The sequence below is a fragment of the Anolis carolinensis genome, unplaced genomic scaffold, assembly GCF_035594765.1.
Source record: "Anolis carolinensis isolate JA03-04 unplaced genomic scaffold, rAnoCar3.1.pri scaffold_12, whole genome shotgun sequence".
In the NCBI taxonomy this organism is placed as follows: domain Eukaryota; kingdom Metazoa; phylum Chordata; class Lepidosauria; order Squamata; family Dactyloidae; genus Anolis; species Anolis carolinensis.
In genome coordinates, this window is record NW_026943823.1 from 25,086,202 (window position 1) to 25,105,439 (window position 19,238).

The window sequence follows — 19,238 nt, forward strand, 5'->3', positions numbered from 1 at the left end:
CATGTAAGTGTGATTTATTGTTATAATTGTATTATTTTACTTTGTTTAATAATGTGTATTGTTGTTATGTAATGTTTGTGTTTGCTTTTATGACTGTAAACCGCCCTGAGTCCCATGTGGGAAATAGAGCGGTATATAAATAAAGTTTTATTATTATTATTATTATTATTATTATTATTATTATTGAAATCCCTTTCCCTCTGTTGAAGTTTGAATATTATGAACTGCAAGTCGCTTCTGGTGTGAGAGAATTGGCTGTCTGCAAGGACGTTGCCCAGGGGACACTGCCTGGATGTTTTGGTGTTTTGACCATCCTCATGTCCCCGCATGGAGCTGGAGCTGAGAGAAGGAGCTCAACCGCGATCCCCTCAGGTTGGATTCGAACCAGCCACCTTCAGATCAGCAACCCAACCTTTGAGCCAGCAGTCCTGCCGGCACAAGGGTTTAACCCACTGCGCCACCGGGGGCTCCTATTATGAGCGCACAAGCCAACGTTGTGCCTATACACTGAACATTTGTCTTATTAGGTGCCCCAACTTGGTAGCCATTGTTGGTTTGTGCTCGGAAACGGATTGCTTTAACTCTTTACGTTTGATGAAACTGAGGTCAATTGACTCAAGCCTTTAAAAATGGGAATGTAATCGCAGACCAATAACAGCACACCTCCACCCTTTGGCAACCCAATGGCCTGGCAATTTCAAAGCCAGAAAGGTCAGGCATGGCTTCAGGTGGGGTGTCTGTGTGTCCCCGTGGGTCTTCGCAAGGTCTCCTCTCCAGGCCGTTTTGTGGAGCAGCGCGGGATGCGTTCTGCACATCATGATTCACCGTCATTTTCTGCAAAGTGGGGCAATTACTAAGCAAATGCTGGCTCATTTGGAGGAGTGTGATTTCTCATCGTCAGTGCTTTCCCACCTCGTTTTTGCTTCTGCTGCTCCCATCCCCAACCTATCTTTAAATGATCAAGACTATGTACACAAATAACATTTACCACAGCATTACTCCTCCGTTCAGAGACAAACAAACATCTCAGAAATGGCTAAAGGAAACAGCCTCACCACAGTAATATTGGCTACAGCAACCTCAACATACATGCAAAGGGTTATTTATGAAGGAAACTGGTAAGCGGTCCGGAGAAGCGATAACGGTCATGCTAATAAATGAATTTGCAGAGTACAGTAGAGTCTCACTTATCCAAGCTTCGCTTATCCAAGCTTCTGGATTATCCAACGCATTTTTGTAGTCAATGTTTTCAATATATCGTGATATTTTGGTGCTAAATTTGTAAATACGGTAATTACAACATAACATTACTGCATATTGAACTACTTTTTCTGTCAAATTTGTTGTATAACATGATGTTTTGGTGCTTAATTTGTAAAATCATAACCTAATTTGATGTTTAATAGGCTTTTCCTTAATCCCTCCTTATTATCCAAGATATTCGCTTATCCAAGCTTCTGCCGGCCCGTTGGATAAGCGCATGTTGGATAAGTGAGACTCTACTGTATTTATTTACAGCATTTCTATTCTGCCCTTCTTTCTCACCCCGAAGGGGACTCAGGGCGGATCACATTACACATATAGGCAAACATTCAATGCCTTTTAACATAGAACAAAGACAGACAAACATAGGCTCTGAGCGGGCCTCGAACTCATGACCTCCTGGTCAGATTCATTGCAGGTGGTTGCAGCTGGCTTGCTCTCCAGCCTGCGCCACAGCCCGGGCCTGTTCAATGTCTCCTGGGCAACGTTCTTGCAGACGGCCAATTCTCTCACACCAAAAGTGACTTGCAGTTTCTCAAGTCGCCCCTGACACACACAAAAATATGCCTAGTATATTCCTATCTCAGCATTTTTGGATGGAGCGTAAGATGACGCAAGGGAGGGAAAAGACGCCTGCCGTTTTCCCCACAGAGTTCCCTTGGAGGAGTTTCAGTCGAGGAGCTGCTCATTCCTTGATTAAGTAAATATTTAGAAATCCAATCAACTGCGTATGGCAACGATTCACTGTACACAGCGAAGAGTGCTTTGTGTTCCTTTTTTGTAAAAAGAATTAGTTTAAGTCGTTCACTTCTTTTCAAATTGGCCCCCAAAAGGGAGAAAACACATTCCATTCAAGGCAAGAATAAACTCTTTGTCTCCGTCCGGCCTCCTTCAAACCCAAACCGTACAAGGAACCCTTTGGGCGGCAGCCAAAGTTAGCCTCGGCTCCCCCCCCCCCCCAAAAAAAAAAATTAAAACAAGGAGATTCCATTGTGCGGAAGGGACCCTGAGGAACTGCGATGGAAATGCCAAAAACACTCGCTCGCTTGTTCTTCTTTCCTCCCGTCGCTCTCCGCTTTATTGCTGAGACAGCGTTTACGGAAGAGGGGGGTCCGGCTTGGTTGTGGCCACGGAGACCGTCCTCGCCTAACGGGTCGACTCTCGCTTTGCGGATTTCTCACAGCCTTTGGCTCACTAAGATCAGGGCTGAAATTGGGGAGATGTGGGGGGGGGACCTTTATGTTATGTCCAAATGAGTGCTGTGTTTTTACTAAGGTATTCCAGAAGGCCTTCGTTGACTGATCCTTGTGGGATCATGTTATTTACCTATTAAGCAGTAGACCCTCTGGATTGTTTTTAGGATTCATTCAGCACTTTAAGTATTACACCTGCTGTATAATTATCCCTCCCTGATAACTTGATATTGCTTTGCACCTTGGCCTGGATCTTTTGACCCAAATCGGGATTTTAATATTATTGTGTATATTGACTTTTATGACTGTTTTTAATCATGTTGAAGTTTTACTGCTCGGTTTAATGTTTTATCTGACTTGTGCTGTCGTGTCTGGGCATGGCCTCATGTAAGCCGCCCCGAGTCCCTCCGGGGAGATGGGGCGGGATAAGAATAAAATTTATGATTATTATTATGATTATTATTATTATTATTAGTTTGCCAGAGGGTTAAGTGGAGGTGTAATCTTTTCCTACCTATTCAACTTGTGTGCGGAAACTTACTGGCAGCGCATGGGGTGCAGACCCAAAATGAGTAAGAACATGAGTAAGTTGCGGAAGTGGCCGTGGAGACCAAGCCTTGGGAAAGGCACAGCCCCTGCTTTTAGGGCCTTGCTGCTTCCTTTTCCAAGGTTTATTCAGCTCCCAGAACTATTTTCCTTGGACAAACTGTTTCCCAGTTGTGGTTTTCCAATAATAATAATAATAATTATTATTATTTTATTCATATATCCCGCGCCATCTCCCTGGAGGGACTCGGGGCGGCTTACATGGGGCCATGCCCAGACACGACAGCACAAGTCAGATAAAACATTAAACCGAGCAGTAAAACTTCAACATGATTAAAAACAGTCATAAAAGTCAATATACACAATAATATTAAAATCCCGATTTGGGTCAAAAGATCCAGGCCAAGGTGCAAAGCAATATCAAGTTATAAGGGAGGGATAATTATACAGCAGGTGTAATACTTAAAGTGCTGAATGAATCCTAAAAACAATCCAGAGGGTCTACTGCTTAATAGGTAAATAGGTTTTCCAAGCCCTCCCCATCATCGCAATGACCACGGTTGCGGCAGAAGGCCCAATTTCAAGCGATTTTTTAAAAGATGAAGCTTCAACCACTTTGTTCCCTTTGTTCCCTTCTGCGTTTTGGAAGAAGGAGTTTCCACAGGTCAGGAGAGGAGTTCTTATTTCTGGCCAGAAAGTGTTGGAAAAGGAGTTTTTCTTTCATGAAAAGAGCTCCACGTTCAGACTTCCCACGACACGCTGGGCACATTTCATATCTATTGCCCGGGACCTCTTTCCAAGCCAACTGGCTTTAAAAACCACGTAAAAATCCAACAGATTAATGAGTGTGTTGAGATAGAAGTGATTCCAATCAATGTACAGTAGAGTCTCACTTATCCAACGTTCTGGATTATCCAACGCATTTTTGTAGTCAATGTTTTCAATACATTGTGATATTTTGTTGCCAAATTCATAAATATAGTAATTACTACATAGCATTACTGTGTATTGAACTACTTTTTCTGTCAAATTTGTTGTATAACATGATGTTTTGGTGCTTAATTTGTAAAATCATAACCTATTTTGATATTTAATAGGCTTTTTCTTAATCTCTCCTTATTATCCAACATATTCACTTATCCAACATTCTGCCAGCCCGTTTATGTTGGATAAGTGAGACTCTACTGTACTTAGAATTGTATCACAATCCCATACAGAAACACTTATCTATGCATATATATCTTGTTCCCGCTCTTTTAGAACCTGGCTTTCCCTCTTTCCTCTCCTTTGTAGTTCCTTCTTCTTCTTCTAATTCTCTGCTTGACGCTCTTTCCTTTCTTCTCCCTTTTATTATCCTTTCTGAGGACAGCAAGGTTTGCTTTGCCTTGAAGCAGAATGGGTTCCAGTTTTGAGTTTGAAGTATTTCGCGGCAACCCCGGCGTTGGCATGAAAGGGCCTCAACTGAATTCATGCAACGGAGCCGTTGGACATTCTGACAATCGGCACCGCAGACGAAGAAGAGAGCGGCGATCCAGAATAACAGAGACACGGACCCACTGGATAGAGTCCCAGAGGATTTGAGTAATTGGATGATTTGGAGAGCTGAGAATCGGGTCACGGGGTTTCTCATAGAATTGCCAGATTAAGACAAAACAGTCATACAGATGGGGGCAAAGCACGGAGCCACCTGGAACTTCCAGGCCGAGAAGCTGCTGGAAGAGGAAGAGAAGCGCTCGCAGGAAGAATGAGAAGATGAAGAGCTCAACAATCCCATGAAGGTTTTGGAGAACAGGACCAAAGACTCCAAGCTGGTGAGTAGATCAATAGGTACCGCTCCAACAGGAAGGTAACGGCGCTCCATGAAGTCATGCCAGTGGCCATATAACCTTGGAGGAGTCTATGGACAATGCCGGCTCTTGGGCTAAGAAATTGAGATGAGCACCAGCCCCCAGAGTCAGACACGACTGGACTTAACGTCAGGGGAAAAACTCACCTTTACTTTTTGACAATCCATATTGTTAGGAAATAATGGATTCTCACATGTTAACCAAAGTAATGGGGGAGAAAAGATCCTTAGACTCCAGGATAATATTTGGCAGGGGTGAAACTAGTTAATTTTTTGGGTAAATTTCTGAATTATACACTTCAGACTGCAGGGTTTGGTGCATGTGTGCATCCATCAAACCCTGTATGTTCTCCCTTACCATAAAAAACAGGTCTTGACTATTTTATTTTACAAAATTATTAAAAATTGGGAAACATGGTGAACCTTCATCTTCTGCAAGTTCAGAGAATCCACCTCCCCTTTGTGTGTGTGTGTGTGTGTGTTTATTGGGAACTAGCTGTGCCCGGCCACGCGTTGCTGTGGCAAAGTGGTGGTGGTATTGGTTAAAAATTGTTGTGTAATTTTTATTTGACGTTATTTGCATTTTTTAATTAATTTTATTGTAAGTTATATTTTTATTTATTATATTTTATTATTTTCTTGTATTATTTTTAGTTATTTTCTGTTATAGTATTTTATTGTATTAATTTTTTTAGTGTTTTTTATTATTTTTTATTGGGTTGCTAGGAGACCAAGTTGGAGGAGCTTAGCCTTCTAACTGGCAGCAATTGCATAAAAGCAATTATTCCTCTCTCTCTAATTAGGACTTTATTTTTCTTTCCTTTTTGTTGTATCGACCTAGAGGCGTGGATGATGGGTTGTGTTGTCAAATTTTGAGGTTGGGGGGCCTGTAGTTTTGTTGTTTTGTGCGTCGCCGTGATGCCATCACTCTTTTATATATATAGATAGATCTGTGGTCTGAAGTGCTATTGGTTGATCATTGACTTGCACTGTCTCTCTGGCCATGATGTCTGATCAAGACTGGAAGCAAACAGCTTCATATTAAAATAAATTCCGAATAGAGCTTCGGGTGTTTATTTACCTTGTAGGGTTCTCCAAAAAGATTAAAGCCAGATGCAAACAGATCTTCATCCTGCTGAACTTCTTGGTTTCTCCGTTCCCATTCCTTCCTCTTAAGAGCATTGCGATCTTGTTCATAGTGGCTGGAAGTTTGGAAAAAGAGAGAGAACGTGTTATTTTCCTGTCTGTCAAACAACAACAAAAAAAAATTGGCAAGTCCCCAATATTGCAATAAGATAAAGGTATCTTCATATGGGAAAATGTCCCAGCTCTTGGTTTACGTTAGGGACGGACAAATCCTCTTGTGTTGCTCCTTGCACCAACTTGGTCACTCCGCTTTCCATAGTAGTTTGTTTTATTTAAAAGGCTATATATCAGGCCTTCCAGGTGTTTTGGACTCCAACTCCCACCATTCCCAACAGCCTCAGGCCCCTTCCTTTCCCCCCTCAGCCGCTCTCGAGTGGTCCCATTGTCAGAAGCTTCAGGCTATGCCCATGGCACAGAGCCCTGGCCCGTAGGAGTCATCTCCAAGAGGGACACCAAACAGGCCCTATCCTTATCCAAGGAGACCTGCCTGGAGTGCCGTGGCTTGCTTTGATTTCATGCGCACATGGAAGCCCGTGCGGACCCCGTCTCACGTGCCAGGAATTCACCTGCCAGGCGCAGTCACGTGTACAGCAAAGAACAATACGTCCTCACATCTCTGCTGGGGATGAACTTCATCTCCATCGGGCCCTTTCTGCACCAGGAAGATAACCAAACACTGACGGCGTTTGCCTTTTCAGCTCAGCATGCCCATGTACTGGAAGATTCACGCAGCGAGGGATAATGAGCTGTGAGCCGTGTGGCGCTGGAGCTCGTGCAGCATGGAAAGCCACCAATTTCTCACCGAAGCCACAATCACTAATTTGAAGCCCCGTCTAATTAAGACCACAGCTATGGGTTTAGCCACTTGTCATACCTACTGAAGTTTTGTAATTACACCGACCTCTTTATCTACTCCGTTAAAGCTCTATGGGTGCAGACAGCTGTGTTTGAACCCAAAGGCATTCAAAGCCTAGACACAACCCTCGCTCGACCCATACATACATACCCTTGATGTATCTATTCTCATTTTCAGAAGGAAAAAGAAAATGTGGAAACTGGCATTTCATGTTCCAGTTGGAGAGGTGTTTAGTATCAGGTCAGTTACAAATTTCAGGTTGACCCAAGCATGGGCAAACCTGGGCCCTCCCTCCAGACACTTTGGACTCCAACTCCCACCATCCCTAACAGCCTCAGGCCCATGCCTTTCCTTCCATGCTGATCCCAATGCAAAATCCATCATGACCCAAAACGAGGATTTCCTCCTTTCCAAGAAACCGTCATCCCTGCTCCTTCCCACTTTACCGTTGAATAACATCGGCACTTAAGACAGTTGAATCCAGTTAATCATGGTACAGTAGGTTCATTAAGAAAATGGAAAGCAATGTACATATTCCATTTATACACATTTACTATCGCTTCCATCTTCCCTCCAGAGTGAATGCCTCTTTTAAGTAAATACCCATCACTGAGCTTTAAAACCAATCATGTTTTTGTCTATATAGAGCAGGGGTCCCCAACCTAAGGCCCGGGGGCTGGATGCGGCCCTCCAAGGTCATTTACCTGGCCCCCACCCCCAGTTTTAGACTTAGACTTGCCCAAAGTCTGAAATGACTTGAAGGCACACTACAACAACAACAATTCTACTTAACTTGACTATCTCATTGGCCAGAAGCAGGCCCACACTTCCCATTAAAATCCTGATAGGTTTACTGTATGTTGGTTAACATTGTTTTATTTTTAAATATTGCATTGTTCTTTCATTTATTAATATTGTGCTATGGTAATTAATATAATATATTGTGTATACATATAATATTGATACTAATATTATAATGTAATACAATATAATACTAATAATAATAGAATATAATAATATTAATTATATATTATATATTAAATGTTATATTACTAATAATATTACAGTATATTGGTATAGTACAATAGAGTAATATATAATGCTAATATTGTGCTATGCTAATAATATATTGTATGTATATAAAACTTGTAAGCCGCTCTGAGTCTCATTCGGGGTGAGAGAGGATGGGGTATAAATGTAGTAAATAAATAAATGTTGTGGGGGTTTTTTTGCACTACAAATAAGACATGTGCATAGGAATTTGTTTGGTTTTTTTTTTCAAATGTAATTCGGCCCCTCAACAGTCTGAGGGGCCATACACCGGCCCTCCACTTAAAAAGTTTGAGGACCCCTGATATAGAGGGTTCTATCTTTGATGTTAAACAGTTACAGACCGAAACCTGCACGATGACCACTTTTTTCAATGTACAGCAAGTGCTAAATCTGTTGAATATTTGCATAACACAAGACCACAAACAGCAGTGCGCACGATACAAAAGAGAGATCGAAGCCTCAGTTTGGAAACACCCACGGCCGGCCGCATCTCCCGCAGGCTGCTTATGGAAATGTTGGTTGTTAAGGTTAAAATCAGGATGCTTATTTGCATCCTTCACTCAGTCAAAGCCTTTCAAATCAGCTTTTCTACTCTGTCAAAATTTCATGAGCCCACTCCCGTCTCAGCGTCAGTTTGGAGGAAAAATGAGAGGAAAATGGTTCTTGGAACTGGAAATACTCCCAATCCTGCAAGCGCCTGGCTGTGTCTCCGTCAGGGGAAGGAAGGGGTGTGCACGGTCCAGAGCATGCTCCAGAGATAGGCCATGCTTTCGAATTCAGAACAGGGCCTATGAAATGACGGTCCCTATAACCTGCTCTATGTCGCACCTCAGCACGAGGTCACTTTGCTCCAACACACAAACTCCAGCACAGCAGGCTTGAGTCTTTTCAGTTTATTGAAGAAAGATAGCAAAACTTATTAAAAAGCAGAAAAATAATTAAAAGCCAATTGCAAGTGCAATCGTTAAACACAGTGCAATGATTTCGTAGATATTAGTCCAAAGTCCCAAAAATAGCACAGTCAATCCAAGGTAACATGAATACATGTGCTTCAAAAGTAATCCAAACACAGATTCTAGGCATGAGACGAGGCTTGAACTGAAAACAAGGCAAGAGTTGATTCTCCAAAAGTGAGGTGGCTCTGACTGGAATCTTTCCCAAATTACAACTCTTTTAACCCTCCTTGCAAGACATAAACACATTCCTGCACACTCTTGTTTCCCCGCGTCTGTCTGCAATTCTCACAGAGCAAGGAAGGCCTGTTTTGAACTTTAACCTGGAATCCCTGTCTAACGAACATTCATCCCCCTCACTACCATCGGAGCTCTGTTGACAATTCTCAGACTCCTGTAGAAGGTCATCCTTATCTTTGCTCAACTGAGAACTTTCCACATTCCCTTGTTCCGTCTGTTTTCCCAAGTCATCCGCAGCTCCCGAATCCACCTGTCTTTCTGAATCAACAACATTCCCTGGGAACCCAAATCCCCTTTCATCATCATCAGACTGAACCACAACACCCCAAGAGCTACTTTATGTCCTTACACCAGTGGTTCTCAACCTGTGGGTCCCTCCCCAAGTGTTTTGGCCAACAACTCTCAGAAATCCCAGCCAGTTTACCAGCTGTTAAGATTTCTGGGAGTTGAAGACTGGAGCTGAAATCGCACCCTGGTCCTCCCCCGGATGGGCGGGCGGGCGGCCAGCCTTCAGCTTCTCCTGAGAGTCACCGCAGGGTAGCTCTCTAACACAGCCTCCTAATCCACACCCTTTATCCTGGATGTAATTTATCTGGTGCCAAGACTCCCTAATGAATTTCACACATGTGTACTTAAATTTGTTACAGCTTACCAGTTTAGTATGATAAGCAATAACTAGAATGTGGGCATCCAAGCTTCTCCCACCAGATACACAGAGGGGATCTATTCACGGTGGGATATTTATCAGTCTGGAGGAGGAGGGCAAGGGGAAGGAGAGCCGGGTCTGCCTGAACGTAGAGGTTCGATCACTACGTTTGTGCAACCAGGGTACTTGCAGTTCTACCTCTTCCAAAAGCTTGTCAAGTAGTATCCAGTAGTGTTGTGCTTTTGTAAGGAATTACTGTTCGTTTTGTGTTGTTTCATTTCTTTTGTCTCATTTTCATATTTGTTCCCGCTAACAAAAATGGGGCACCTATATGAACAGAATTTTTGTCTGGCTTACAAAGAAATGAGACCATTGGCGGCAATGGGAGGGCTTCCGAGGCTCACTCTCCCCCCCCCTCCCACTCAGTTTTTGGGCCAGAGGGGTGAAAATCGCCACACACGGAGGGCATTTCGACCCCTTCTAGCCCACCAACTTTTAAAACGTTTTGGTCTTCCCCAGAATACTATTGTTATTAATAATACGAGGGCTATCCAGAGAGTAGATTACATTTTGGAATTAAAAATGAACAAAGTATAGGAGAAAACATTTACATGCAGTTGAAAGCCAGACCCAAATACGACTTCTCAACATAGTCCCCATTGAAATCTAGGCACTTATCATGGCGATAAAAGAGTTTGGAAAGTCCTTCCCCACCAAACTTTGCCGCTTGGCTTGCGTCCTCAACCAGGCGGGTATCCCTTCCTGCAGCTGCGCATGTGCATGCGCTCAACTTTCCCCCACACTCGTCCTGGATTGCTCTTCTAAGGTTTTGCAAGAAGCACACTTTTCCTGTCCCAAAAAATGGTCGCCATAACCTTCCTTGCAAGCATTTGCAAAACCTTAGAAGAGCGATCCAGGACATATTTAAGATCCGTCTCCCTTGCCGAACAAGGATAATGATCTAGTATTATGTATCTCATTGGCTAACTCTCTCGGTCTGCTCTCCTTTATTCCAGTTACGTCACACCCTAAACTTGCAAAGAGTATTTGTACAAAAAGGTAGAGACACTCTCTCATCTTTATAAAAACATTAGTTTGGAAGGGTTTGGAGACCCTCCTCAAAATAATCCACAAGGAAATTACCATCCGGAAATTAGTTTTGAAGACAAATGTATCAAGTTAATTCGGCGGATGGCAACCAACACATCTAAGGCAATTAACGGATATTTGTTTCCCGCACCCGCACCCCCCTACCCAGTTTTAATTCATTATAGCAAATTAAACATTTCTTTTCCACTTGAAAGTGTTGAAGTGCAACATCTAAAGACTGGAGATGTGTGTATTATTATGAATGGCTGCTTTGAAAGGGATCGCTCTTCAACGGAACAAAAACAGAGCGCTAACTGTTACCACTTGTAATTAATTACGATAATAGTGGCATGTTGAGGGTTTTATGCTTATGCAGAAAGTGAGGTGGTGGCTTGGTTTTCCCACTGGCACATCTCTGCACCGAAAAGCAACCTGTTCAGCCGTGCTTCCCACGGCTGGCGGTGCAAAGCAGTTGGGCATCTGTCTAGTTCAGGCAGGCATGAGCGCCGTGTGGCCCACGGGCTGAATGTGGCCCACGGGACTACCACGTCTGTGTGCCCCCAGGCGTACAAAAACAATGCTCTCCAACGTGCCACAAAATGACCTCTGACATCTATCAAAGACACTTCCATCATGTTCAGAAATTTCAAAATATTATTTTTGCATTTTTAGAAATGTATTTATTTGTTGCCCCCAAATCTCCTCAGTCTAGGCAGTGCTTCTCAACCTTCCTAATGTCACGACCCCTTAATACAGTTCCTCATGTCATGGTGACCCCCAACCATAACATTATTTTCATTGCTACTTCCTAACAGTCATTTTGCTACTGTTGTGAATCGTCATGTAAATACAGTAGAGTCTCACTAATCCAAGCCTCGCTTATCCAAGCCTCTGGATAATCCAAGCCATTTTTATAGTCAATGTTTTCAATATATCGTGATATTTTGGTGCTAAATTAGTAAATACAGTAATTACAACATAACATGACTGCGTATTGAACTACTTTTTATGTCAAATTTGTTGTGTAACATGAAGTTTTGGTGCTTAATTTGTAAAATCATAACCTAATTTGATGTTTAATAGGCTTTTCCTTAATCCCTCCTTATTATCCAAGATATTCGCTTATCCAAGCTTCTGCCGGCCCGTTTAGCTTGGATAAGTGAGACTCTACTGTATCTGATATGCAGGATGCGTTTTCATTCACTGGACCACATTTGGCACAAATACCCCATACGCCCAAATCTGAATACTGGTGGAGTTGGGAGAGAGGGCTGATTTTGTCACTTGGGAGGTGCAGTTACTGGGATTTATAGTTTACCAACCATCAAAGAGCGTTCTGAACTCCACCAACGATGGAATCCCCCATGACCAACAGAAAATACTGCTTGGGTTTGGTGGGCATTGACCTTGAGTTTGGGAGTTGTGGTTCACCTACATCCAGAGAGCAGTATGGACTCCAAACCATGATGGATCTGGACCAAACTTGGCACAAATACTCAATATGCCCAAATGTGAACACTGGTGGCGTTTGGAGAAAATAAACCTTGACAAAAACCTGGGATTTATAGTTCACGTACAATCAAAGAGCCCCTTGAACTCCACCAACAATAGAATTGGGCAAATTGGGCTTTTGGTGGGAGGATTCGCCGTCTGTTTCCAAAAAGGAAGAGAAGGACAGGCAGAGAGATCTTCACCCTTCTCTACTTTTAATGTATTGTGTTTAATTTGTATTGTATTATGCCTATTTAGTTTAATTCTTGGCTAATTTTTGGTTAATTTTATAAGTATGTTGAGATTATTTTACTTCTTGTTTTTTACTTGACTAGTTGTTTGTCTGTTTTGGGCATTGAATGTTTGCCATTTTTGATACTCATTGGAAACCGCACTGAGTCCCCTCGAGGAGAGAGGGCGGGTTATAAATAAAGTGTTGTTGTTGTTGTTGTTGTTGGCCATCTTTGGTGCTTTGAAAGGCTTTGGGTGGTTCAGTTTCTTAGTCATGTGGACAATTTCTTGCGGCTTCCAAGGGTGCGCCAGTGCCGAATTGGCCTTCCTCGTGGGGCCCAGCTGTTATCTCATGCGCGGCAAGTGGGGAAGAGTCACGGGCTGGGAGTCGCTCTCTGCTGTTACTGCAATTTGCATGTCATTACCTCCCACTTTTGCAAAATCACGTTTTGCACCCACCATTTCCCTATTTCAACCATTTCAACATTTTAATTCATGATTTCAGCTCATGCCAAGTCATGAGGTCAATTCCAGGCGAATCTCTCCAGTGGCAAAACAGACGCCGGATGCATTGCAATGAAACCAAAAGAAGGAAGGAAAGCTCTGCCAAATTAACCTATACACGAGAAAAGGGGGAGAAAGGATGCAATAAGGATGCATTAGATGACTCCAGAGGGGTTTTTCCTCCCCTTCCGCTCTTCCCACGGACATATTAATAAGGGAGTTTTCAAGCCGCTAGGAGTCTGAACAGACCAGATAAGAATCGCTGTCTGTCAAGGGTGCTCCGAGATATTAAAGGACTAGCTTAAGGATGAATGAGACGGCTCCCTAATGCAGCAGCCCTTAGCATTCGTCACGGGGGGCCTTGGCTGGCACTGACAAAACACACCACGGGAATCCGCCAGAGATTTGCGCACACTTGAATTGCTGGCAGAGGAAGCTGAGTCTCATGAAAAAAGTGTTATCAAATGCCCTGACAAATTTGTGAACTTCCTGCAGCTCCTCCGCGATGACTTGATGGCCACAGTCTTGGGCAGCAATGGATCCCAAAGTGACCCATTGAAGGTGGAATCAGGCGTCAACCAGGGATGACGTGTTCTTGCCCCAACCTTATTTTCCATCTTCACCGCTATGATTCTTCATCTTGTTGATGGGAAGCTTCTCACCAGAGTAGAAATCATCTATTGGACAGATGGCATGTTATTTAATCTCAGCAGACTGAAAGCCAAAACCAAGGTCACAATAACATCTGTTATAGAACTCCAATATGCTGATGATAATGTTGTCTGTGCGCATTCAGAAGAAGACGTACAAGCTACTCTAAACTCCTTTGCAGAAGCATACGAGAAGCTCGGCCTCTCATTGAACATCAAGAAAACCAAAGTGCTCTTCCACCAACCATCAGCCAATCCTTCTGCAAGGCCAGGAATACAGCTTAATGGTGTAAAGTTAGAAAATGTGGACCCTTTCCGCTGCCTCAAGTCAAGGGGGGGGGGGCTTCGTGCCTTCAGTAGTGTTGTGCTGTTGTATGGAATTGATGTTCATTTTGCGTAATTTCATTAGTTTAGTCTCTCTTTTTTTGTACAGTAGAGTCTCACTTATCCAACACTCACTTATCCAACGTTCTGGATTATCCAACACATTTTTGTAGTCAATGTTTTCAATATATCGTGATATTTTGGTGCTAAATTCGTAAAGACAGTAATTACTACATAACATTACTGCGTATTGAACTACTTTTTCTGACAAATTTGTTGTCTAACATGATGTTTTGGTGTTTAATTTGTAAAATCATAACCTATTTTGATGTTTAATAGGCTTTTCCTTAATGCCTCCTTATTATCCAACATATTCGCTTATCCAATGTTCTGCCAGCCTGTTTATGTTGGATAAGTGAGACTCTACTGTATTTGTTCCCGCTCACAAAAATGGAGTGCCTATACAAATAGAATTTTCATCTGGCTTATGAAAAAACAAAAAAATTTCGGACCATTGGCGGCAATGGGAGGGCTTCCGAGGCTCACCCCCCCTCCCCCCACTTGGTTTTTGGTCTAGAGGGGTGAAAATAGCCACACACGGAGGGCATTTCAAACCCTTTTAGCTCACCAACTTTTTAAATGTTTGGGTCTTCCCCAGAGTACTATTGTTATTGATATTATTATTATTATTAACACCGATTGGCACCCATTAGCTGTCATGGGGAGGCACTTCTCTCCCAGACTCAGCTTAGGGTCCCAGAGCAACCATTGTTATTAATATTAATATTAATATGATTCTTAACACCCTTTGATACACATCAGATGTAATGGGGAAGCACTCCTCTCTCAGACGCAGCTTAGGGTCCCAGAATAACTATCGTTATTTATATTATTATTATTATTATTATTAACACCCATTGGCACACATTAGATGTCATGGGAAAGCAGCCCTCTGTCAGCACCTGCTTATAGTTACGGGGCCGAAACGAAAGGAAAACGAAAGCAAGCACGATGACTGTGCTGCTTTCATTTTTGTGTTGCCCCTTGTTTCCATGCTCTTTGGGCATTTGGACAACATGACCAGTCCAGCGGAGTTGATGAGGAAGGAGCATCGCTTAATTGCTGGTAGTCTTTGCTGTTCCAGTGTGTTAATGGACAGGAGAGACTCCGGTGTACGGATGCCAGGGCTGGATTGCTTCCGCGGGCCTTCCACAGCGGCACTTGGCATGGAGTTTCCTCTGAAGGTTCCCTTTGTTCTTTAGATATATTTCACACGGGTCAAAGATCCCCTCTACCTGCCCATATCTGTCACCGATGGCTAAGAGCACCACAACATACAGCCGGCCTAGAGAGAAGCTGGCAGAAATCAGATTCCAATCTCGTTGTTCCCTCCCAACCCTTTCTTTCTTCAAACCTGTGCCGTTCGATGCCGTAAGGCTTGAAAATTCAGAGCGGATGGCAGCGGCATCTTTCTCCCAGACACGCCAGGTTGGAGTGCTCTCTTCTTTTCGGCAGCCTCTCCCAACGGGCACATGAAACACGTCAGTGGAGCTCATTATCACCGATAGCCCGGCGAGCGCACACCGTACCCCGCTGGCAGCCAGCAAGAAGGGCTCTCGAAGGCCGGCAAGAGGAGGCCATCATCGCAGCACAGAGACAGGCTTCTTTGAGGCGAAATGGGACGTGGTGGCCACCTCAACAGGCCGGGTTGCTTCTCCATTTGCGCAAATTGGGGGACGCCAATCGGCAGGAGAACAAATGCCGAACATTCTGCAATGGAACCATTCTGTAGCAACAAATATGAGGCAATTTATTGGGGGATATGAGGTGGTGATAGTGGGGGGTGGGGGTGGGCAATGCTTCATTTATTTATTTATTTTTCCAAAATGATAATTTTGGAAAAGCAAAAGCCTGAACAGAACTGCACTCTCCAAGAAAATGTTTAAAAAAGGAAAGCCATGGTTTGCATGAAATTAGTCTAGCACCCACCCTGGATTCTTCTTACGAAGATCTGGAAACCTGGCTATTTCAATGTGAATTTGACTGAATTGACACAAATCCCATTGGCTTTTGTTGTGGCTGCATCACATTCCTGGCTCCTGTCCCCCTTCCTCCCCATGGGGATTCTTTCTCGCTGGTCCTGCTGTGGAGCCAGGCCTCGTCCCCCGTTCTGTCTCTTTGCATTTCCTTTTTTTCTGCCCAAGTGGAGTCTTTTGCATTTGTTCAATCTGCTGAGGTTAAATAGCTGGCCATCTGTCCGATAGATTATTTGGTTTTCTCAATGATCTTCACTACCCAGTTGGTGACTTCCATGTCAGTGGTGCATTTAATCCATTCTGGGTTTTCTTCCCCACTTCAAAGGATCTGCCCTATTTTGGAGACTGAGATCAGCACCTTGGACAGATCTCTAAATCTGAAGTGAAGGGGAAATGAAATGGGAACCTGGCTGCTTACGTCTGGCAGCTTCTCTCCGGACTGAGTTAGACCTCGTGGTGGTCTGAGCCCCCCGGGATCGATGGAGACGAGAAACCTCTGCCACCCTGACGTGGTGATCCCAAGAGCCCCGATGGCAACTCTCCTGCCCGTGTCGTAATGTTAGCGGCAAAACAGGAAGCCACGGCTGGGAGAACGTCGCTCGCCGCACGGTGTGCCTTCCTGCAAAAAAATGGGCATTATGCCGCGCACGGTTTTATCACCCCAGAATGTCACTTAATACCTTCTAATACAAAACAAGGCTTTAAAGCCCCGTATCATAATTCAGTGGAACATCCCTTATCTCTCTTGATAGTGAATCTCGAGTAGCAACTACATGTTATTGTGTTTTAGGGATTGACATTTTGCGCGAACATGCTGATTTTCTCTTCAAGGCGTAGACAATTGGCATTTTATCCCGAGGAACACTTAAGCCAACAATGGCTCCGATCAGGCTGAGATATTGCTGAAATTGCCGACGTGAATTTCATTTTTCGTCCCTTCATCTGAAGACATCAATAGCGAACGAGCCTCTTTTGTGAGAGGGGGGGGGAGATTAAAATAAAATAAAAATAAAAGCGAGACAGCTCTGTTCTCATGCCTTAGATTGTCAGAAAGATTGAAGCACTAAGTCAAAACAAAGATGCATAATGACATGAGAAGGCGCGCGAACAAAAAGCTTCACGTTCCTCTCGGCGAAGCGTCACAAGGCTTCATCTGAAGCTATTTCATTCAAACGCTGAAACGGAGCTACATCTTTACACCCCACTGCCTGGCACATCGAGTGAGGGATTGGTAAAGGCCCCTTGGCCGTGTATCGAGCGCGTGCAAGGCGGGAGGCGGAGGGGAAACCCAAACCCAGTACAGCTCCCGTCTCCATCTTTTGAGGGGCCGGGTTCGCTTCCACCACGGACACAACCTTCTCGCTGGCTTCCCGGGAGCCACCAACGCCCTTCTCTCCTTGAACCAATAGTGCAAATTGGCCCACCATCCTCCAATTTTGAAAGAACTCCTGGGTTTAATTCATGTTACTGATACTTGCTATAGACTACAACCCTCTCTATCCACGGGGATCCACCCCAGGACTTTGTTTGGATATGTAAAACCGTGGGTTAAAGCAAGCCCCATAGAAACGAAAGACTTCTGGCCCAAAAATCTATCTCTCTATATAAAAATGTAATGTTCGTTTTGCTATGGCATAAACAACAAAACCACTGAACCAAATCACACCAAATTTGGCCACAAAAGACATGGTCATCCAAAATATGTGTTTCAATAAAAAAAAAACCTAGAAAAATAGTCCAAATTACAGAGGATGAGGAAGAGCCTTTCTCCCCCTAACTGCCAGTTAGAAAGGTAGGCCGGGCTGTGGCGCAGCTGGCTAGTAATCAGCTGCTATAAATCACTACTGACCGAGAGGTCATGAGTTCGAAGCCCGGGTCGGGTTAAGCCTCCGACCATTAAAAATAGCCCCGGCTTGCTGTTGACCTATGCAGCCCCCGAAAGACAGTTGCATCTGTCAAGTAGGGAAAATTTAGGTACGCTTTATGCGGGAGGCTAATTTAACTAATCTTCAACACCATAAAACTGCCAGCAAAACACGAGGAAAAGAATGAGGAAGAACAGCCACCAGAGGACGGTGAAGCAACAGCTCCCCCTGTGGCCGGAATCGTGAAGCTAGAAAGATGTTAAAATGCCTCTGTGTCTGTCTAAACTGAATGTTGTTTGTCTGTTGGCATTGAATGTTTGCCATATATGTGTTCATTGTAATCTGCCCTGAGTCCCCTTCGGGGTGAGAAGAGCGGAATATAAATACTGCAAATAAATAAATAAATAAATAAATTTTCTGCCTTTACCCCCCCCCCCCCCGCTGCTCCCTTTAGGCCCCACCCCCTTTGTATTACTGCTATTCCACCTGGCCAACAAATGATTCCCATAAGCCACAGCAACACGTGGCCGGGCACAGCTAGTAATATAGAAACATGATGGGGGACTTAGGAAATGCCAAGGGGGAATACGTTGAGTCCAAAGCAAACAAGATCACTCTGCTGGCTGTTGTATTGAATCACATGCAAAAGGCCCCCTACTCGGGTCTGCATGCATTATTCACTGATGCATCACACAGTCCTAGACACTTGGGAAGGGTCTGACATGTGATTCAATACAACAGCCAGCAGAGTGATCTTGTTTGCTGTGGACTCATCTTGTTGTGTTTCTAATAATAATAATAATAACAACAACAACAACAACAATAGTTTGTATCCCACTTTACCTCTCTAAAAAGAAACCCAAAGCATCTAACAACACTAAAAACAAAGCAATATACAGTAGAGTCTCACTTATCCAACATAAATGGGCCAGCAGAATGTTGGATAAGCAAATATGTTGGATAATAAGGAGGCATTAAGGAAAAGCCTATTAAACATCAAATTAGGTTATGATTTTACAAATGAAGCACCAAAACATCATGTTAGACAACAAATTTGGCAGAAAAAGTAGTTCAATACGCAGTAATGCTATGTAGTAATTACTGTATTTATGAATTTAGCACCAAAATATCACGATATATTGAAAACATTGACTACAAAAATGTGTTGGATAATCCAGAATGTTGGATAAGCGAGTGTTGGATAAGTGAGACTCGTATATACAGTAGAGTCTCACTTATCCAACACTCGCTTATTTTCCAAGCAGGAATAGGAGCCCCCGGTGGTGCAGTGGATTACTGCTGGGCT

At 43.5% G+C, this 19,238-nt stretch overlaps 1 protein-coding gene across 5 annotated transcripts in view; it reads right to left on the minus strand.

The window, feature by feature from the left end:
• The window catches only part of aff2 (ALF transcription elongation factor 2), a 331,356-nt gene that overhangs the window by 237,171 nt on the left and 74,947 nt on the right, over window positions 1-19,238 (minus strand). For all 5 annotated transcript variants that reach the window (XM_062963858.1, XM_062963857.1, XM_062963856.1 and 2 more), the window contains exon 2: window positions 5,930-6,050. In XM_062963858.1, the coding sequence (XP_062819928.1) occupies window positions 5,930-6,050 (121 nt within the window). The remainder of the gene's footprint in view (window positions 1-5,929; window positions 6,051-19,238) is intronic.